At 42.8% G+C, this 22,311-nt stretch overlaps 1 protein-coding gene and 1 non-coding gene across 2 annotated transcripts; both read right to left on the reverse strand.

Moving 5' to 3' along the window:
• Nucleotides 1-11,751: 11,751 nt before the first annotated feature.
• LOC102268273 (calcitonin receptor-stimulating peptide 2) lies at nucleotides 11,752-16,197 on the reverse strand. The gene is given in 5 exon segments (XM_005902010.2): nucleotides 11,752-11,877; nucleotides 12,425-12,461; nucleotides 12,463-12,597; nucleotides 15,233-15,364; nucleotides 16,112-16,197. Coding segments are annotated over 5 exon segments (516 nt in total).
• TRNAY-GUA (transfer RNA tyrosine (anticodon GUA)) lies at nucleotides 14,893-14,963 on the reverse strand. Its single transcript has one exon. It is a non-coding gene; the product is annotated as a tRNA-Tyr (tRNA).
• Nucleotides 16,198-22,311: the final 6,114 nt, after the last annotated feature.

Raw genomic sequence — 22,311 nt, forward strand, 5'->3', positions numbered from 1 at the left:
CTGGATCATGGAAAAAGCAAGAGAGTTCCAGAAAAACATCTATTTCTGCTTTATTGACTATGCCAAAGCCTTTGACTGTGTGGATCACAATACACTGTGGAAAATTCTGAAAGAGATGGGAATACCAGACCACCTGACCTGCCTCTTGAGAAACCTATATGCAGGTCAGGAAGCAACAGTTAGAACTGGACGTGGAGCAACAGACTGGTTGCAAATAGGAAAAGGAGTACTTCAAGGCTGTATATTGTCACCCTGCTTATTTAACTTATATGCAGAGTAATGGCACCCTACTCCAGTACTCTTGCCTGGAAAATCCCATGGACGGAGGAGCCTGGTGGGCTGCAGTCCATGGGGTTGCTAAGAGTAGGACACGACTGAGCAACTTCACTTTCACTTTTCACTTTCATGCATTGGAGAAGGAAATGGCAACCCACTCCAGTGTTCTTGCCTGGAGAATCCCAGGGACGGGAGAGCCTGGTGGGCTGCTGTGTCTGGGGTTGCACAGAGTCGGACATGACTGAAGCGACTTGGCAGCAGCAGCAGAGTACATCATGAGAAACGCTGGGCTGGAAGAAGCAGAAGCTGGAATCAAGATTGCCGGGAGAAATATCAATAAACTCAGATGTGCAGATGACACCACCCTTCTGGCAGAAAGTGAAGAGGAACTAAAAAGCCTCTTGATGAAAGTGAACGTGGAGAGTGAAAAAGTTGGCTTAAAGCTCAACATTCAGAAAACGAAGATCATGGCATCTGGTCCTATCACTTCCTGGGAAATAGATGGGGGAAGCAGTGGAAACAGTGTCAGACTTTATTTTTTTGGGCTCCAAAATCACTGCAGATGGTGACTGCAGCCATGAAATTAAAAGACGCTTACTCCTTGACAGAAAAGTTATGACCAACCTAGATAGCATATTGAAAATCAGAGACATTACTTTGCCAACAAAGGTCCGTCTAGTCAAGGCTATGGTTTTTCCAGTGTCATGTATGGATGTGAGAGTTAGACTGTGAAGAAAGCTGAGCGCCGAAGAATTGATGCTTTTGAACTGTGTTGTTGGAGAATACTCTTGAGAGTCCCTTGAACTGCAAGGAGATCCAACCAGTCCATTCTGAAGGAGATCAGCCCTGGGATTTCTTTGGAAGGAATGATGCTAAAGCTGAAACTCCAGTACTTAGGCCACCTGATGGGAAAAGTTGACTCATTGGAAAAGACTCTGATGCTGGGAGGGTTTGGGGGCAGGAGGAGAAGGGGACGACGGAGGATGAGATGGCTGTATGGCATCACTGACTCAATGGATGTGAGTCTGAGTGAACTCTGGGAGATGGTGATGGACAGGGAGGCCTGGCATGCTGCGATTCACAGGGTCGCAAAGAGTCGGACACGACTGAGCGACTGAACTGAACTGATACATATATCCACTCTTCTAGATTCTATTCGCATATAGGTCATTTACAGATTACTGAGTAGATCTCCCTGTACTGTACAGTAGGTTCTCTTTAGTTACTTATTTTATAGTATTGATCCCAGCCTCCCAGTTTATCCCTCCCTGCCTTTCTCCCTTAGTAACCACAGTTTGTTTTCTGCATCTGTAACTCTATGTCTATAGTTTTGTAAATAGGTTCAGTTGTACCATTTTTTAAGATTCTACATATAAGTGATATCATATGATATTATCTTTTTCTAACTTCACTCAGTATGATAATTTATAGGTTCATCCATGTTGCTGCAAATGGCATTATTTCATTCTTTTATATATATGTGTGTTATATATATGTACCACATCTTTATCCATTTCTCTGTTGATGGACATTTGGGTTGCTTCCATGTCCTGGCTGTTGTAAATAGTGCTGTAATGAATGTTGGGGTACATATATCTTTTTGAATTATGGTTTTCTCCTGATATATGCCCAGGATTGGAATTGGATCATATGGTAGGCCTATTTTTAGTTTTTTAAGGAACCTCCATACTGTTCTCCATAATGGCTGTACGAATTTACATTCCCACTAGTGTGTAGGAGGGTTCCCTTTTCTCTACACCCTCTCGAGCAATTTTTGTTTGTAAATTTTTTGATGATGACCATTCTGAGTGGTGTGAGGTGATACCTCGTTATAGTTTTGATTTGCATTTCTCTAATTAGTGATGTTGAACATCTTTTTATGTGCCTCTTGGCCATCTGCATGTCTTCTTTGGAGAAATGTCTATTTAGATCTTTTGCCCATTTTTTGATTGTGTTGTTTGTTTCTATATTGAGCTTCATGAGCTGTTTGTATATTTAGGAGATTAATCCCTTGTCAGTTGCTTTATTTGCAAATATTTTCTCCCATTCTGAGAGTTATTTTTGTCTTATTTACAGTTTCCTTTGCTGTGTAAAGACTTTTAACTTTCATTAATTCCCATTTGTTTATTTTTGTTTTTATTTTCATTATTCTAGGAGGTGAATCAAAAAAGATCTTGCTGAGATTTTTGTCAGAGAGTGTTCTGCCTATGTTTATGTCTAAGAAAAAACTCCTATTATATGCTGGCCTCTCCCTTACCTCTTTGGAGTAGTATGTCAGCATTTTCTGAAAGTGTGTCTTCTAGATTTAGGTCCTCAGCAAATCCATAAAATAAAATATAGTTCTTAGGCTTCCCTGGTGGCTCAGTGATAAAAGAATCTACCTGCCAATGCAGCCGTTGGATCACTGATTCAGGAAAATCCCACTTGCAGCGGAGCGACTAAGCCCTTGCACCACAACTATTGAGCCTGTGCTCTAGAGACTAGGAGCCACAACTACTGAGCCCATGTGCTGCAACTTCTGAAGCTTGCATGCCCCAGAGCCCATGCTCCGCAACAAGAGAAGCCACTGCCATGACAAGGCTGTGCACCGCAACTAGAGTGTAGCCCCTGCGTGCCACAACTGGAGAAAAGCCCATGTGGCAACAAAGACTTAGTTCTCATTTGTAAAGGGGAAATCATTTGTCAACTTAGATCCAATGAGTAATCAACTTATTCAGGCCTAGTTACTTTGTTCACTTGAGAAAATTTTGTTCATTTTTAGAGATGTGATATGATATCACATCCTCTAGAAAGTTTTAAAAAATCTAAATCAGGTTAGATTATAGTCCTCCTGTGCCTACTTCAAGGATAACATTTATCTCAATGGGTTCTAATTGCTTCTTTCCTAAATGCTGCAAAGACTTACCTTATCTGACATTATATTAAGTGCTGCAACAGAGAGCAAAATGGATGTGGTTCCTGTGTGAATGGGACTCGCAGTCTAAAAGGAAACAGATACTAATGAGATAATAAGCCTGAATGTATAAACTAAAACTGGAACAGTGAGTTGAAAGAAAGGTATCTTTGAATCTTTGAAGTCAGATAAGAAAGGAATGTAGCCTAAACTCAGGGAGTGGTCCCTGGGAAGGCTTTCAGGAGGAAACAACGTTTAGCTGAGATCCAAAAGGTAGAGTTAACTGGGAACAGAGACAATAAATTCTTCCATGAGTTTCAATAATTTCTTCCATGGAAGAAAATAATTCTTCCATGTAGGAAGAACGTGCAGATTTTTACAAATTGAAAGAATACCAGTGTAATTAGAACTCAGAGTGGGACGAGGAGCATCCTGAGAAACGAGGCTGGAACAATAGTCAGGTTTCACAGCGTGTGTAGCTTTGTGGACTATCTTAACGGTTTTATACAGGGCGTGGCAGATAGTTGACTATCTTCATGAAGACCACTCCTACAACCTTCCTAGATCCACAGTTTAGCCAGACTCTTCAGGAAGTCTCTAGAATGCCGGTCTTTATGGAAACAATCTTATTTTTGTCCTGGCAAGCCTGAGAGGAAGAGAAGAGGCCCAGCTTTATAGTGCTTGGCTCAGGCACTCCACGGGAAAAGGGCAAGACATTTTTTAGTTCTACCAATCATTTATGTACAGCTGTTGCTACAGGAATACCCTGAAATCTTTCACCAAGAGTAGAAATTTCTGAGGATCCAAATAATGGAAGAAATTTCTCCCCACCCTAGATACATTCTCGAAAATAAATAGGTGATTATCTAAGATGAATATAGCTAATGAGATGGCTAATAGAAAACCAAGTCCAGACAGACTTCATAGTAAAGAAAATATGATTTACTTTAAATCCCCATATGATTAGTATCTTCAGATGTGTGGTCTTAAGTCACAGCTAATTCTCCCTGGGTATTTTGCCAAAGAATGAATTTCTTAAGAACCCAGTGAAGCGGGAGAGGAGAGAAAGTGAATTCTCACTGTGCTCAATGTTGGAGAAATTTTCTAAGAGTCAGAATGATCCAAAGATAAAATGTCACATCAGTAGATTGTGAATCAAATTTTTAAAAGTAAGCTAGAAGACCAGTTGGGGGAATTATAGAGTAATTCAAGCGTGAAGGTTGGGCTATGTGATCTTAATGGTTTCTTCTCACCAGGAGAACCTTAGGGGCAGAAAGTATAATGTGGAAGAGTAGCTACAGGACGGAGAACATTGAGAACTCAGAGAGAGAAAGAGGCTGCTGGTAAAAAACATTCAATACCCAAGTCTCCTGCATTGCAGGTGGATTCTTTACCAGCTGAGCCACGAGGGAAGCCCAATAAGGAGGAACAGAAAGATTTAATTTTGTTTCGAGTGCAAGCCACTTGGGAAATTGCACCTGATATGATCTGGGTTTGGGGACCAGGGGAAAGAAATCTGACAATGCATCCTTTTCAGGAACTGTGACTTCCAATTTAAACTCAGGTCTGCTCATCTAGCCAACTTCCCTTGAATGTGTTTTCCAGGGAAGCACTAACATTATCATAGTTTGGATGGATATTAGTTATCTATTGTTGTGTATCAAATTTTCTCAAAATTGTGTGTGTGTGTGTGTGTGTGTGTGTGTGTGTGTGTGCATGCTCAGTCGAGTAGTTCAGAAGAACAAATATCTGTTTTCTTCACAGTTTATGAGGGTAGGTTATCTGAGAGAGGCTCAGCTGGGTGGTTCTGATTCAGGGTCTCTCTTGAGGTTGTTGTCCATCTCTCAGCTATGTCTATAATCAAATCCAGGCTCAAAGACAGTTGGAGAATCCACTTCCAAACTCATTCATTTGGTTGTTGACAGGCCTCCATTCCTTGCTGGCTATTGGTCGGAGACATGCATTTTTTTTTTTAATTAATTAATTTATTTTAATTGGAGGCTAATTACTTTACAATATTGTAGTGGTTTTTGACATACACTGACAAGAATCAGCCATGAGTGTACATGTGTCCCCCATCCTGAACCCTACTTCCACCTCCCTCCCCATCCCATCCCTCAGGGTTGTCCCAGGGCACTGGCTTTGAGCACTCTGTTTCATGCATCGAACTTGGACTGGTGATCTATTTCACATATGGTAATATACATGTTTCAGTGCTATTCTTTCAAATCATCCCACCCTCGCCTTCTCTCACAGAGTCCAAAGAGACTCACAGAGTCCAACTCACAGAGTTCTTTATCTCTGTCTCTTTTTCTGTCTCTTGTATAGGGTCATTGTTACCATCTTTCTAAATTCCATATATATGCATTAATATACTGTATTGGTGATTTTCTTTCTGACTTCACTCTATTATACAATAGGCTCCAGTTTCATCCACCTCATTAGAACTGATTCAAGTGCATTCTTTTCAATAGCTGAGTAATATTCCATTGTGTATATGTACCACAGCTTTCTTATCCATTCGTCTGCCAGTGGACATCCAGGTTGCTTCCATGTCCTAGCTATTGTAAACAGTGCTGCGATGAACACTGGGGTACACATGGAGACATGCATTTCTTAACACGCAGCTATGTTAAGCAGACTTCTCCATAGCCTGCTTGAACAGCCTCATTTCATGGCATCTGGCCTCCCACAAAAGAAGTTACTTAACAGGAAGAGAAATGTGAGCAGGTAAGTGAAATAATTCCCTAAAAGAAGCAGGATTCATATCTAGAATAATATTAAGATCTTTTATAACTATATTAGTAAGAAGATAAGGTGTCCAAGTAAAAATGGGAAAAATAGTGAAAAAAGAACTTCACAAAAGAATATAAACAAATGGCCAATAGGCTCATGAAAGGCTATTCAATTATCAGGAGTTATTAGGGAGATAAAAATTAAAACTCACAATGAGAATCTGCTACAGTATCACGAGCATGGCTAAAATTATAAAGGCCGAAAATACCAATCATTGTCAAGGTTGTATGCAGCAAGTTAAATGATCTAAAATTTATGCTGGGAGTGTAAAATGACAGAGCCATTTGTAAACTGGCTTAGTCAGTTTAGTTATAACAAACATTTACCATACAACTTTTAGCTATTTATCCAAGAGAAATGACTTAAGCTATTCCTAGAAATATTTATACATGAATGTTCCTAAGAGTGTGATGCATAATAACCAAAACTGAAAATAATATATCTGTTTGTCCAACAAATTTTGGTATGCAGTGGAATGCTACTGAATTTCTTCATTCCAACTCTTGAGAATTAATACTGAACTAACGTCCCATTAGTTTCCCAAATAATTATGTACTGACACATGAAAGTGAAAGTGAAATTCACTCAGATGTGTCTGACTCTTTGCGACCCCATGGACTATACATTCCATGGAATTCTGCAGGTCAGGATACTGGAGTGGGTAGTCTTTCCCTTCTCCATGGGATCTTCCCAACCCAGGGATCGAACCCAGGTCTCCCTCATTGTAGGCGGATTCTTTACCAGCTGAGCCACAAGAGAAGCCCAAGAATACTTGAGTGGGTAGCCTATCCCTTCTTCAGTGAATCTTCCCGACTGAGGAATTGAACCAGGGTCTCCTGCATTGCAGGCGAATTCTATACCAACTGAACTATCAGGGGAGCCCATACTAATATATTTAGTTCAGTTAAGTAGCTCAGTTATGTCCGACTATTTGCGACCCCATGGACTGCAGCATGCCAGGCTTCCGTGTCCATCACCAGCTCTTGGAACTTACTCAAATTCATGTCCATTGAGCCGGTGATGCCAACCAACCATCTCCTCTGTCATCCCCTTCTCCTCCCACCTTCAATCTTTCCCAGCATCAAAGTCTTTTCTAATGAGTCAGTTATTCATATCAGGTGGCCAAAGTATTGGGGTTTCAGCTTCAGCATCAGTCCTTCCAATAAACACTCAGGACTGCTTTCCTTTAGGATGGACTGGTTGGGTCTCCTTGCTGTCCAAAGGACTCTCAAGAGTCTTCTCCAACACCACAGTTCAAAAGCATCAATTCTTTGGCGCTCAGCTTTCTTTATAGTCCAACTCTCACATCCATACATGACTACTGGAAAAACCATAGCTTTGATTAGACGAACAAAGCAAAGTAGCGTCTCTGTTTTTTAATATGCTGTCTAGATTGGTCATAACTTTTCTTCCAAGGAGCAAGCGTCTTTTAATTTCATGGCTGCAGTCGCCATCTGCCGCCCAAGAAAATAAAGTCTATCACTGTTTCCATTGTTTCCCCATCTACTTGCCATGAAGTGATGAGACCAGATGCCATTATCTTAGTTTTCTGAATGCTGAGTTTAAGCCAACTTTTTCACTCTCCTCTTTCACTTTCATCAAGAGACTCTTTAGTTCTTCATCGCTTTCTGCCATAAGGGTGGTGTCATCTGTATATCTGAGGTTATTGATATTTCTCCTGGCAATCTTGATTTCAGCTTGTGCTTCATTCAGCCTGGCATTTCTCATGATGTACTCTGCATATTAGTTAAATAAGCAGGGTGACAATATACAGCCTTGACATATATTTGGATTTGGAACCAGTCTGTTGTTCCCTGTCCAGTTCTGTTGCTTCTTGACCTGCATACAGATTTCTCAGGAGGCAGGTCAGGTGATCTGATATTTCCATCTCTTTAATAATTTTCCAGTTTATTTTGATCCACACAGTCAAAGGCTTTGGCATAGTCCATAAAGCAGAAATAGATGTATTTCTGGAACTCTCTCACTTTTTCAGTGATCCAGCGGATGTTGGCAATTTGATCTCTGGTTCCTCTGCCTTTTCTAAACCCAGCTTGAACATCTGGATATATGCAACTATATAAATAAATCTCTCAAAATGCTGAGTGAAAAAAAGCTAGATAATAAAGAGTACATAGCATATATCTATTGAAAAATGAGTCCACAGTGACGGAAATTATATAATTATATAATCAGTGATTATAAGAGGTAGGGGTTCAGAGGATATTGACTTCACAGTAATATAAAGAACATTCTGAAATGATGGAAATATTCCATACCTTCTATTATGATGGTTACATAGGTTGTGTGGTATACTTTTGGTAAAAATCATGGAAATATAATTCATCTATATAATTTTATATTATATAAATTATACTTTATAAAAGTAGATTTTTAAAACAAGAAAACCTTTATAATATGTAAATGTTTTTAGAAATATGAGGGTATAATTCACAGAGACAAAATAATACTTGGAAACTTTACTGCCCTCCTAGTCTTTGATCAACTACCCAGGCAAAAATAATAGATAAGAATAATATAATTAATCCCTTTAATTACATATCCATAGACATACATATAGATAGATACCTATATGAAAATTTTAAGTTCAGGGAAAGTACTTTATTTTCTGTTACCTTTATAACACTTGTGAGAAAGAGCCACAATGATATGCCTCAAATAAAATCTAAATACATTTCCAAGCAAAAAATTATAGAGATCACTTTGTCAAAACTCAATGCAAAAAGTCTAGAACTAAATAACTGAAGTGTAATTTTAAAAGCTATTTTAAATTTGAAATTTCTCTACTAAATAACTTTTCAGTTAAAGTAGATAGCAAAAGAAAAATTAAAGATGATTTTTAAAATGACAACCTTCTCAAAACCATGATATGATGCATGGTTAAAGATGAATTCAGAGGGGGAAAAAGCCAGAAGTTCATAGAGTTTCATAGTTTATTAACTCAACAGGTATTTATTGAAGGGCTACTGTGTTCAGAATTTTTCTGCAATCCAGGGATATAGATAAATATCCATGCAACTTCTCTCATAGGGTTACATGCTAGTGGGAGTACATAGACTAACTAAATATATAACATTTTAGACAGTGATAGGTTCTATGTGGATAAAATGGTAAGCTCTATATTAGTAAAATAAGCTGAATGTTGGTAGAGAGTGATCAGAGCCATTTCATATATAAGCATACAAGAAAGCCTTTTCTGAGAAGGTGATGTTTCAGCAGACTTCTGAAAGAAAGGGAGTGTGTTAGTCATGTAAGACATTGAGGGAATAGCATGCCAGGCAGAGAAAATAGTAAATGTAAAGACCTAGAGGAAGCTGGAAGTAGAGCAAGCAATGGGTTAGGAGGCGATCAGAGAAATGATATAGAGTCAGGTCATATACCTCTTAGACTAAGGAAAATACAGATACACTATATCCAGAATGAAAAAGAAGATATAGTCTCAAATATGAAGATTTTAAATTATAATGAAAAAGTCCAATTTGCTAATGCATGAAAGTGAAGTCGCTCAGTTGTGTCCAACTCTTTGCGACCCCGTGGACTGTAGCCCACCAGGCTCTTCCGTCCATGGGATTCTCCAAGCAAGAGTACTGGAGTGGGTTGCCATTTCCTTCTCCAGGGGATCTTCCCGACCCAGGGATTGAACCCAGGTCTCCTGCATTGCAGGCAGACGCTTTAAGCTCTGAGCCACCAGGGAAGCCCGAAAGTTTCACAGAAATACATATAAAACAAGAATATATATTATTCTATATATTAAAACAAAATAATAATAGAATTGAGTAACCTTGGCAGAAATTGAAAACTTTGCTAGGTACTATGTTATAAAGGAACGCTGAGAAAATTTCACAGGTGAATTACATCAAGCTAAGGGCAGAGATAATTTCCACAGTATTTGCACTGACTTAAAACAGAAAAAGTTCAAAAGTTTATCAATTCAGGTGATACCATTGCTGTAGCCCCAGTTATAGACTTAACAAAGGTAATACAAAATCCTAAATAAATCACAAGCAAATTGAATTTGGAAATAAATTTTAATACATATCCTCTGACAAAGTAGAGTTGATTAAGAAACCACTGCAATGCCCCAAGTGTTTATTCTGAGATGTGGAGTCAGTGGAGAATTCTGTACCTAAGGGAGGCATGGTCTGATCTATCTTTATATAATTTTATGATGAGTAAAGAATGAATGGGAACAAGGGTCGTAATTCTATGAGCTTCTGAGGAAATAAGTAGAATCAGTAGGTAGTAAGAATGGTGTTCTAATTAAAAAAACCCACTTAGGGCTTCCCTGGTGGCTCAGTGGTAAAGAATCCACTTGCCAGTGCAGGGAACACAGGTTCGATCCCTGGTCTGGGAAGGTTCCACATGCCACTGAGCAACTAAGCCCATGTGCCACAACTATTGAGCCTGTGCCCTACAGCCTGGGAGCCATAACTCCTGAGCCCATGCGCTGTAATTACTGAAGCCTGCACACCTAGAGCCTGTGCTCTGCAACAAGAGAAACTACTGCAGTGAGAAGCCTGTGCACCACAACTAGAGAGTAGCCCCCGTTCACTGCGATTAGAGAAAACCCTGCACAGCCAAAAATAAATAAATAATATCTATATTTTTTTAAGTATAATCCATTAAAAAAAAAAACTGACTGTCCACCAGTGAAATGGGCTGTCCAATCATCTTGGAAGTTACAGTCAATAGCTGGTATCTAGCATTTCCAACAGATACCAAGAATGTTGATGCTGGGAAATTTCTGCATTTAATAAACCTTTAGACCCTATGACATCCCAGATTCCTTCTAATACTGAATGCCTCTGACTCTACAGCTGGATCACCTCAGCCTCCCCTGGTTAGAATATAAGCCCCATGAATGCAGGGGTTTTTGTCTGTTCTGTTCATTGCTCTTCCTGGAGCTAAAATGGTGTTAAGCCTACAGGAGAGACTCAGTGATTGTTAAACATGGCAATGTCTCTGTTAAACTTATTTCAGGCCTCTGAGCAATGCACTTTTCTTCTCTGCACCTCAGAAAGTAAAACATTGGATTAGATGGTATCTGATGATCTTTCCAGGTCTACCAGTCTGTGATCCCCTTTCAGATTGTTAGCCACTGCTTCTAAAGGGCTTTGCAGGCTGTGGGGGGTATGAAGAGTGGCTGTTGGGAGGTAAGACAGGAATGGGGGATGGGTAAGGAGAAATCTGAGTCAAGGAGAAGAGAACAGATAACCTCTGGGGCTGGGGACCAGAGCACTCCCTGAAAATAAATGTGAATGTCTCTTTGAGATGCTGAGGGTTCTAATTCCAATAAGGGTTTTTCACTTGACACTGAGGGTACATGATGCTGATGACCCAGCCCAAGCATGGTATCATTGCCTCATTTGAGCCAGCCTGGTCAACAAAGTGTTCACAGTTCCCTGAGTTTCTCATGGGAAAAGCAGCATAAATAGCAGCAACTGTCCTTTTAACTGTATTGAAAATATATTTTTATCTTGATGAAGTGCATAATGCATTCATATGCATTTATTATGATAAAAAAACATTTCTTTAAAAAGAGTTCCACTGAGGCTCGGTATTACTATGTGCCCTCCAGACACCCACAAGTCAGCGACCTCATGTGCTCCTGAAGTTTCACAGAACAGCTGACAGGTTGGCTGACAGGGTCCAGATTTGCTACCAGCTAAGTCAATGAGATATGTGTCATATTTACTGAATACAGAATCAAATATAAAAAGATGCACATTGGGTAATTGCAATGATTTTATTCTTCATTTGCCTTTATTTCAAGCAAAAAGAAATGTTTTCAGTATCAAGAGGCATGCATATATATGTGTCTTCCATTCAATTTTTTTTTTCAATAAGTTGCTTTCATGCAAATTAAAAGAAATGGAGTTCAGCTTCTTGGTGACCTAGGAGGAAAAAAAAGAATAGAATATTAGTACTTATTAATAATGAGGCTCTTGTCATGTACTATCTCAATTACTTTTTATATTAATGATGAAAGGTGGGTACGATTGTTGCCTTCAAGTTATATGGGGAAACCGAGGCTCATGGGGTAACTGGGTCTGCTCCATGGTTACATAGTAAGGCAAACACAATATTTGAACCCAAGTCTATACTCTGAATTCAGATGTACATGACATTGTAGGGCTTACTCCAAAGGGAAGGCTCTCTGCCTTTCAAAGTAAAAAACTAGAATACTTACAATTATAACTACAAAGAACAGTATTTTAAATGAATAGGATCTATATTTCCTCTCAGTGTCACAATAAGACACTGGAAAATAGAAATGAATAGAGGGGTTTCAGATATTCAGACTCTCTGTTCTATATCTAGACACTGGGGCCAGCAACTCTGCTGTGGATTTTTTTATGATAGAGGAAGTGTTAGAGTGTGGGCTGTACCCCTGCAATACCCAGCCATTTGCCCTGCTATCTGAGGTATTAGCATGCTCACCTTTCTTCCTGGAGTCATTTCACTGCTTAGTCCTGAAGGTCCCTGCGGCGCGGTCAAAGGCGTTGGTGGACATGAAGTTCCTCTTAATCTCACTCCCAGATCTGCTTAGTGAGCCTGCCACCTTATGGATCACACAGGTGGCCCTGTTACAGGATCTTTTCTGGGCAGTGATGCTGATTTGCAGAATGGAGAAAAAGAGTCTGTCAGTGAGAGGTTGAGGGCAAGTGCTACCCCACAGTAAAATTACTGCTCTGAGAGGCACCAATGAACCTTAAATATTTCTTCTAAGCACAAAATCACAGCAGAAAATCATAGAGCATAAGAGAAAATGCCACAATCATTCTCCATTTCCAGGAGTGTCAGAAAAACCAAACCCTTTCTGGACAACAAGCCATGGAACACAGAACTATAGCAGCCAATCTTTTCTGTGCAAGTAAAAACCTTGGGATTCCCATGTGGCTCTGTGGTTAAAAAAAAAAAAAATCCAATGCAGGAAATGCAGTAGATGTGGGTTCAATTCCTGGGTTGGAAAAATTCCCTGGAGGAGCAAATGGTAACCCACCCCAGCATTCTTGCCTGGAAAATCTCATGGACAGAGGAGCCTGGCGGGCTACAGTCCATGGGCTTGCAAGGAGTCAGACATGACTGAACATGCATGCAAATGAAAACTTAACTAAGCTTAGGTGACTAGAGAGATTACAGTACCACACCGAACCTCATTCTTAAAGACTGTCTGAAGGATGCATCCCATTCTCAGGGACTCAGTGTTTTTAGGAAAAGAAAAACTCCCCTGTCTCCCTGGAAAAGGAAGTGAATTTGTAGCATCAAGTCCTAGAAGTGCTATGTAGCTCCTCAGTGCTCCTGTTTTTGCTACCTGAGGTTGCTCACGGGGACCACCCGTCAAGCCCTAACTCCAGCCACCCAGGGCTAAGGCTACTTGCCAGACAGGTCCCTGAATCCATCTGGTATGGGATGTAGCTAGAGCAATAACCACCACAGCTCTGGTGTTTTTAGAAATATACTTTTATTCCCCCAGTGACAGGCATGTTCAGAAGCAGGACTGGGAAGCTGTACTATGAAATCCACAGGTACTCCTGGGGCTGCCAGCTCTCTCCTGATCTCTTCCTGATTCTCTTCTGACCTGCTCTCCCTCCTCCCATCTGATGTTCCAGACATCCACTGCTCTAAAGAAAGTCACTGATACCAGCCCAAAGAGCAACCAGAGAAGATCACATGCATCAAGTTATAGGACGAAAGAAATTGGAAAGGAGAGGAATGGGTGGAGTAGGTACTTTGGGGCATGCCAATGTGAGGGGGTCATGGTGTTTATCTAATTCCTGGTGACTCATATGGTAAAGAATCTATCTGCAATTTGGGAGACCTGGGTTTGATCCCTGGTTTGTGAAGATCCCCTGGAGGAAGGAATGGCTACTCATTCCAGTATCTTTGCCTGGAGAATTCCATGGACAAAGGAGCCTGGTGGGCTATAGTCCATGGGATCACAAAGAGTTGGACATGGCTGACCAACTAACATTTTTACTTGCAATGTGAGGTGTTGTGATCTTTCTCTAAAACTCTGACCATGACTGATTTCTTTCCAGGCATTCTGTCCCCAGTTTTAGTTAAGTAGAATATGTAAATCTTGTTGAGGTCCTGTGTGTATATGCCCAGCACATAGATACTCAGATTACTGCACCGCTTAGCTCTGGAGCCATCCAGCCTGCAGGGAAAAAACAAGCCAGACAATATCATGCACCAGGGCTGCCCCAGAAGGCAGTCATGCAGAAGGTTAGACCAGGGAGAGGGCACTTGGAGCAGAGGTGGGAGGGGGCAGGCAGGAGGCAAGCTCACACACCCTCCACTAGGAGAACTCAGGTTTGCTGAGTGGGGAAGGGCTGTGGTGGGGAAGGGGTGACCTTTTCTGGCATTCCACATGCTGCTCAGTCCTTCCTGCTCTGCAGAGAGGTTCTCAGGGTGGATGCAAGTGCCATACATGGCTCTGCTGGTGTGAACTCAAAACTCAGGGTGCACAGGGAGGTGGGGATGGGGAAGGGTGTCTGGTCCAGTGAGAACATGCACATATCCACAGATTCTACACATCTAAAGGCCCCGGACCTACCTCAGACACTGCTCTACCTGACCCCATCCTTTGTAAGGGCTCTGGCTTCACCTTGCAAATGTGCAATGATGATGCCTTGCAGGTGTGAAAGAATTTCATGCACCGGTTAATGAGAAGGGGCCACATTTCTATATCCCCTGAAATACATGAGATTCATTCCCTGGGTTTACTTTATGAGGCTAAACTCCTCCAATACTGGGAGGTTTCCTCAGTAGGTAGGTAGGTTTAGTCACTAAATCATGTCCAACTCTTGTAACCCCATGGACTGTAGCCCACCAGGCTCCTCTGACCATGGTATTCTCCAGGCAAGAATACTGGAGTGGGTTTCCATTTCCTTCTCCAGAGGATCTTCCCCAACCAGGGATTGAACCTGGACCTCCTGCATTACAGGCAGACTCTTTACCAATGAGCCACCAGGGAAGCACTGGACTGCCAGACAATTTCCAGAGTGAGCGATTCCACAGCTTCCCCCACTGCTTTCAGAAAGGCATCTTTTTACATGTGGGCAACCATAGTCCCTTCACATGATCTTTGTCTTCAGTGGAGCCTGTAGAAGAGCTGGACCCCAGGCATGAACAGTGACAGCTTGCTGGCTGCCTGGCTAGCTATATTCTCTCCTACCTGTCAGGATACCCCTTCCTGGTAAGCCAGGGGAGAGGGTAAGAGCAGAGTGGAGGGCAGAGCCTTACCGGAAGGCTTCTGTCTCCTGCTTCAGTTCACTGGTCTTCATCTGCACATAATTGTTCACCATTGCAGCCAGCAGGAGGCACATTTCCTTCTCTGTGAGTATAGCAGGATCAAAGTCATTCTCCAAGGCTGACCTAGGGAAAAGAAGCAAGTCCAATACTGGGTCTGAGTCCCTGCCTACCTCCAACCTCAGGGTAAGCAGCCAGGTTTCCTGGTTTCTGCAGCTTCCCCTGAGGATGTGGCTGCTCCAACTGTCAGTGGAGGAAATGAACCCATTTTCTATCCAAAAGTGCTGCTTCTCCAGCAGTTAGGCTCTGGTGTGACCTCCAAGAAATGGTTTGCTGGAAACTGATAGTTAGATTTTCTGGATCTTTATGAGCTCAGTGTTAAATGCAGCTATTGTTAAAAATTAAATGATAATGGCAGTTTGAGTCTGAAAACGGTTTCAGTTTAATAAATATAATTTGAATGAGGATGAGAAATTAGATGACTAGATCACATATCAGACTTAATGGCAAATGTATTGGCCAAGCAGTTAGGAGATTAAGATGAAATCTATTTTTCAAATTATGGTTAAATTAGCAGCTATCTTTGCTCAAGATACAAATGTTTGGTAAAAGCAACAAAAGTATGTTATGAAGTTCAATGAGTTATATGAAACTTATAATAACGAGTACTGTCTTATGCCTATTTGTAAACTGTGCGCTACACGTCCTTGTGTTATAAAAATTTCATGATAAGCTTTCTATGCAAGTGTTGCATTCATACATTACCACCATTCATCCCCTGCACCAGGAGCCAGTTGTTAAAGATTCAGCACAGCACAACTGAGAACACAGCACTTATGGGAGGTGAGAGGACACCTGGTGGGACTGTCTTACCTGAATGGTGCTGCCTGGAGCATGCCTGCGTGGTACACGGCCAGGAAGCTGAGGACCAGGAAGGGCAGAAACTTCCAAAACCCCATGACGTCTCTCTGCAAGGGGTAAAGTGACATGACCACCTGCAGCAGTTCGTTTAGTGAACCCAGAGACCTGGGCTCTACCCCTACCTCGGCTTCTAACACCCTTGCATCCTGGTTTCAGGCTGGTCATTTCACTCCCCTTCACCATCGTTTCCTGTTGGCCAGGACTCCTGGAGGACAGACAGGGAGTACCTGTCTCCACAGCTTTCCCCCTTGGGCCACCCAGAGCTGTCCTGCTGGTGCTGGGCTTTTCCTCATATCTCACTGGGGAAGGGGGTTAGAGAGGACTTATCACTGCGGTTGAAATCCCTGAAAATTAAAAAACCAAATTCTACCGGTCAGCCACTCCACACTATGGCAAAGAGGACCCTGTTAAAAGCTGGGAGAGTCTCAAATTGGGACCCAGAACTTAAACTGGGAAAAAAGCTCCCAGAACCTGCAACTGGGGCTTGCGTTTAACAGTTACCCTCCCCTCAGTCGTTGTACCTATTTGCCACCCGCTTTGGCTGGACCAAGTTCTGAACCCACGGCGCAAATTCTGAACCCATTTCCCACGGACCGCTAGGCATGAGATGTGCTCCGAGAGCGCTCGGTCCACACAAAGTTATTCCTGCTTCCTGCTCTGCAGGTGGCACCTGGAGAGCTCCAAAATCTAGAAATTGACCTAAGCACGTGTGAAGCGGGAGAGACTGGAGCCCGGTGTAGCAAGGGGAGAGTGGAGCACGAAGTACAGGAACTGAGACCATTCCGTGTTACCTTTGTGGAGGAATCCTTGGGAAGAACCGCGGAGTGACACAGAGTGTGATGAGAACGCGGACCCACACTCTTGATACCGGAAAGGGGATCAGGTAAGAAAAAGTAATGAGGAAAGGGAAGGGAGGGGGAGGGAATAGAATCCAGCTAAGCTGGAGTCTCCAGACTTACCTGGCAACAGGAACTGGGCGGCTTGGAGCAGAGGAGGGAGCAGTGACAGTAGCCTTGGCGGTAGGCGATTGCACTGCAGAAGTGACACGATCTGGTAATGCCTGCCTGTGATGCCTCCAGCACCAGCAGCTGCTCTTATTTCCGCAGCTCTGCGTCTGGGGTGGTCCAAGAGCTCCAGGCAACCAATGATGGGAAGGATCCTGAAGCCCCAGAATGATGGTGTCACCATTTGCGTCCTGGAGCATCCAGGAAGCCCACCCCAAGTGTATTTGCATTGAGATCACTGATGGCAGGGGTGGGAGGGTTGGTAGGGACCCAAAAAAGAATACACATAAATGTGACCAGCAATTTGAGGACAAATTGACGTCACGGTAAATCTCACCTGTTAGTTCCTCGAGTTTTGAACACGTCCTACTCCATCCCAACTGTGTGACGATCTTGTAGGGCAGCGTCCAACATTACAAGGAATCCTGGCTGCCCTGCAGTCTGACAGTATCCCAAGTGATGCTTTGAGGGTTAATGTACAGCAGAGTGGACGATTCTGTCCCCAAACTAGAGGACACGTCTGATTCAGGCAGCTAGAATGATACACAGAGGGATGGGGCTTCTGGGAATCAAGAAATGGAGGGGCAAGGACTTTGTCAGACCTGAAGTCAGTACCAGCTGTGCCAATATAAGCTAGTAAGATCATAGCAAATTATCAGTGCTTCAACACACTTATCTTTGAAATGGGGACTATATTCCCATCTTGAAAACGTTTTTTTTTTTTTAATTAAAAAACTCAAATTATCTTTATTTTAGTATCTGGCGTTTCTAGCGAAAGGCAACCGATCCCAGTTTAGCCTTACAGCGCTCTGAACACCCTCTCTTCCATTTTTGCGATTGAGTTGTGTGTCTGAGGGAGAGTCAAGCTAGAAACTGTTTCCCTCCTAGGGGGGGATCTAGAAGACCTTCCTGGTCCACATAAGGGATTCCGTAAGACTGCAACCCATACTATGGAAATTTCCACTTCGTTTTCTGCCAGACTCGCAATGGCTGGTCCAAACATACAGGTAAGAAGGCCTGGATGCCCCGCTGGCGCTCAGCGGGGAGATTTAAGGCATAGATGTTTCCTAAACCTCAAGGCATGTACTGATCCATCCCCTTCCTAACCAGCCATCCTTCGTTTCTCACCTGCCCCATCCATTTCCCAATTTCCCCGCAGTTTCCATGTGCTTCATGCCAAAATATCCTGACGGCATGTGATTCCACCTCTGCACTCTCACCCTCCTCACTTCACACTTCCATCCATACTCTTTCCCACACACAGTCTCATTACTGTCTCTAAATGTGTGCCCACTCCCACACCACCGGAACTCATAAAACAACACTGGTGCACAGGGGCATCCACGTGGGTTGAATTTGTTCAGTCTCAAGCGTCTTGGGTTCCTATGCACACGACTGCAGTAACACCCAATTAAGCAGCATGTCGACCTTCGTACACCCTCCACAACTAAGCTGCAGAACCTTCTGCCTGACTTTTCGACTTCAAGCCCTTTTCGACGGCCCTAAGAGAATAGAGACGGCTGCTCCTGGGCTACAGGGGCGCGAGGTCTACTGCACATGCGCAATCTGCTGTTTTCCCCTACAGATGCCCCAGCACTGCGAGCCCATCTGCCACATCGCGGGCCAACGGTGGGCTGCAAGGACCCCAGCTAGGTGATTCTGCCAGGCAGAGCCGAAACCAGCCTGGGTGTGTGATGAGTGGCCCAGGCCCCAGGTCCACGTCCCAGTCCAGGGTTCAGAAACCACTGTATATCCTTCGATACACGGCCCTCGCGCCACACCTCTTCCCCTTTCAGGTTGGTGGTCTCAGGGTTCAGAACACCTAACTTCCAAGAGGCCTTATTCCAGTTTTCTGCTTCTTAACCCAGGAGTGGCACTGATGCAAGAAAAATAAAAATCTCGGGGCTGGGGAACTGAGTATCTAAAACTCAGTCGCCTGAGGGTCAATTGGCAGGGCAGGGTGGGGAAGGGGAAACGGAAATGGAAGAACTCCTTGGTTGCGTGTGCTGGCTTGAGCTCAGAGCTGGGAAAGGTGAGCAGACCCAGGAGAGGGCTCAGAATGGCGAATCGCATACTCAGTGTGTCCTGGAGCTGAGACCCAGATGGGAATTTGGCGGCTTAGCAGTTAGGATTCCGAACCTTGGCTTAGGCCTGCATACAGATTTGCAAGTCTAAATTGGTGAAGGGCGCTTAGTAGGTAGTTGTGGCAGTATAAATTGGGCTCTGCCATTTAGTTGAGTCTGACTTTTAGAATACTCTTGCGGATATGACTTCCAAAGAAAGAGGTTTCTCATATATGAACCTTCTGAGATCATTTGTTAGTATGTGTTTACCTGGATTGCATTTTTCTGATGAGAGAACCACAGGTTTCACCAGTGCGATGGTGACTGCAGTGGTTAACAACTTTAGAAGCTGATTTTGTAACTAGTTTACTTTGTGGGCTGGAGCTCCACCCATGACTGCCATGTCTTCACTCTTCAAAGCAAACATCCATTCCTCACTCTGAAATCTTTGCAGGCTACAGAGGATAGCTGTTGGGGCAGGAGACAGGGTCTGCACCATAGAGGGTGCTAACATAGCCTCTGGCTATTACAGGCTTTACTTTAAAAAGCCTCTCTAGATAGGGAGGGACTGAGATTAATTCTTCCCTCAAGCACTTTCTGAGTGCCTCAAGCTGAGCTGAGTGTTCAGTTCAGTTCAGTTCAGTCGCTCAGCCCTGTCCAACTCTTTGCGACCCCATGAACTGCAGCGCATCAGGCCTCCCTGTCCATCACCATCTCCCGGAGTTCACTCAAACTCACGTCCATCGAGTCGGTGATGCCATCCAGCCATCTCATCCTCTGTCGTCCCCTTCTCCTCCTGCCCCCAATCCCTCCCAGCATCAGAGTCTTTTCCAAAGAGTCAACTCTTCGCATGAGGTGGCCAAAGTACTGGAGTTTCAGCTTTAGCATCAGTCCTTCCAAAGAACACCCAGGGCTGATCTTCTTTAGAATGGATTGGTTGGATCTCCTTGTAGTCCAAGGGACTCTCAAGAGTCTTCTCCAACATCACAGTTCAAAAGCACCAATTCTTTGGCGCTCAGCTTTGTTCACAGTCCAACTCTCACATCCGTACATGACCACTGGAAAATCCATAGCCTAGACTAGATGGACCTTTGTTGGCAAATTAACGTCTCTGCTTTTGAATATGCTATCCAGGTTGGTCATGAATTTCCTTCCAAGGAGTAAGTGTCTTTTAATTTCATGGCTGCAAAAACCATCTGCAATGATTTTGGAGCCTCCCAAAATAAAGTCTGCTACTGTTTCTACTGTTTCCCCAGCTATTTCCCATGAAGTGGTAGACCAGATGCCATTATCTTAGTTTTCTGAATGTTGAGCTTTAAGCCAATTTTTTCACTTTCCTCTTTCAGTTTCATCAAAAGGCTTTTTAGTTCCTCTTCACTTTCTGCCGTAAGGGTGATGTCATCTGCATATCTGACGTTATTGATATTTCTCCTGGCAATCTTGATTCCAGCTTGTGCTTCTTCCAGCCCAGCGTTTCTTATGATGTACTCTGCATAGAAGTTAAATAATCAGGGTGACAATATACAGCCTTGACGTACTCCTTTTCCTATTTGGAACCAGTCTGTTGTTTCATGTCCAGTTCTAGCTGTTGCTTCCTGACCTGCATATAGGTTTCTCAAGAGGCAGGTCAGGTGGTCTGATATTCCCATCTCTTTCAGAATTTTCCACAGTTTATTGTGATCCACACAGTCAAAGGCTTTGGCATAGTCAAGAAAGCAGAAATAGATGTTTTTCTGGAACTCTCTTGCTTTTTCCATGATCCAGCGGATATTGGCACTTTGATCTCTGGTTCCTCTGCCTTTTCTAAAACCAGCTTGAACATCAGGAAGTTCACAGTTCACGTATTGCTGAGGCCTGGCTTGGAGAATTTTGAGCATTACTTTACTAGCGTGTGAGATGAGTGCAATTGTGCAGTAGTTTGAGCATTCTTTGGCATTGCCTTTCTTTGGGATTGGAATGAAAACTGACCTTTTCCAGTCCTGTGGCCACTGCTGAGTTTTCCAAATGTGCTGGCATATTGAGTGCAGCACTTTCACAGCATCATCTTTCAGGATTTGAAATAGCTCAACTGGAATTCCATCACCTCCATTAGCTTTGTTCATAGTGATGCTTTCTAAGGCCCACTTGACTTCACATTCCAGGATGTCTGGCTCTAGGTCAGTGATCACACCATCGTGATTATCTTGGTCGTGAAAATCTTTTTTGTACAGTTCTTCTGTGTATTCTTGCTACCTCTTCTTAATATCTTCTGCTTCCGTTAGGTCCATACCATTTCTGTCCTTTATTGAGCCCATCTTTGCATGAAATATTCCCTTGGTATCTCTGATTTTCTTGAAGAGATCTCTAGTCTTTCCCATTCTGTTGTTTTCCTCTATTTCTTTGCATTGATCCCTGAGGAAGGCTTTCTTATCTCTCCTTGCTATTCTTTGGAACTCTGCATTCAGATTCTTATATCTTTCCTTTTCTCCTTTGCTTTTTGCTTCTCTTCTTTTCACAGCTATTTGTAAGGCCTCCCCAGACAGCCATTTTGCTTTTTTGCATTTCTTTTCCATGGGGATGGTCTTGACCCCTGTCTCCTGTACAATGTCATGAACCTCCATCCATAGTTCATCAGGCACTCTATCAGATCTAGTCCCTTAAATCTATTTCTCACTTCCACTGTATAATTGTAAGGGATTTGATTTAGGTCATACCTGAATAGTCTAGTGGTTTTCCCTACTTTCTTCAATTTAAGTCTGAATTTGGCAATAAGGAGTTCTTGATCTGAGCAACAGTCAGCTGCTGGTCTTGTTTTTGTTGATTGTATAGAGCTTCTCCATCTTTGGTTGCAAAAAATATAATCAATCTGATTTCAGTGTTGACCATCTGGTGATGTCCATATGTAAAGACTTCTCTTGTGTTGTTGGAAGAGGGTGTTTGCTATGACCAGTGCATTTTCTTGGCAAAACTCTATTAGCCTTTGCCCTGCTTCATTCTGTATTCCAAGGCCAAATTTGCCTTTACCCCAGGTGTTTCTTGACTTCCTACTTTTGCATTCCAGTCCCCTATAATGAAAAGGATATCTTTTTTGGGTGTTAGTTCTAAA

This window comes from Bos mutus, chromosome 15 (genome assembly GCF_027580195.1).
Source record: "Bos mutus isolate GX-2022 chromosome 15, NWIPB_WYAK_1.1, whole genome shotgun sequence".
NCBI classification, from domain to species: domain Eukaryota; kingdom Metazoa; phylum Chordata; class Mammalia; order Artiodactyla; family Bovidae; genus Bos; species Bos mutus.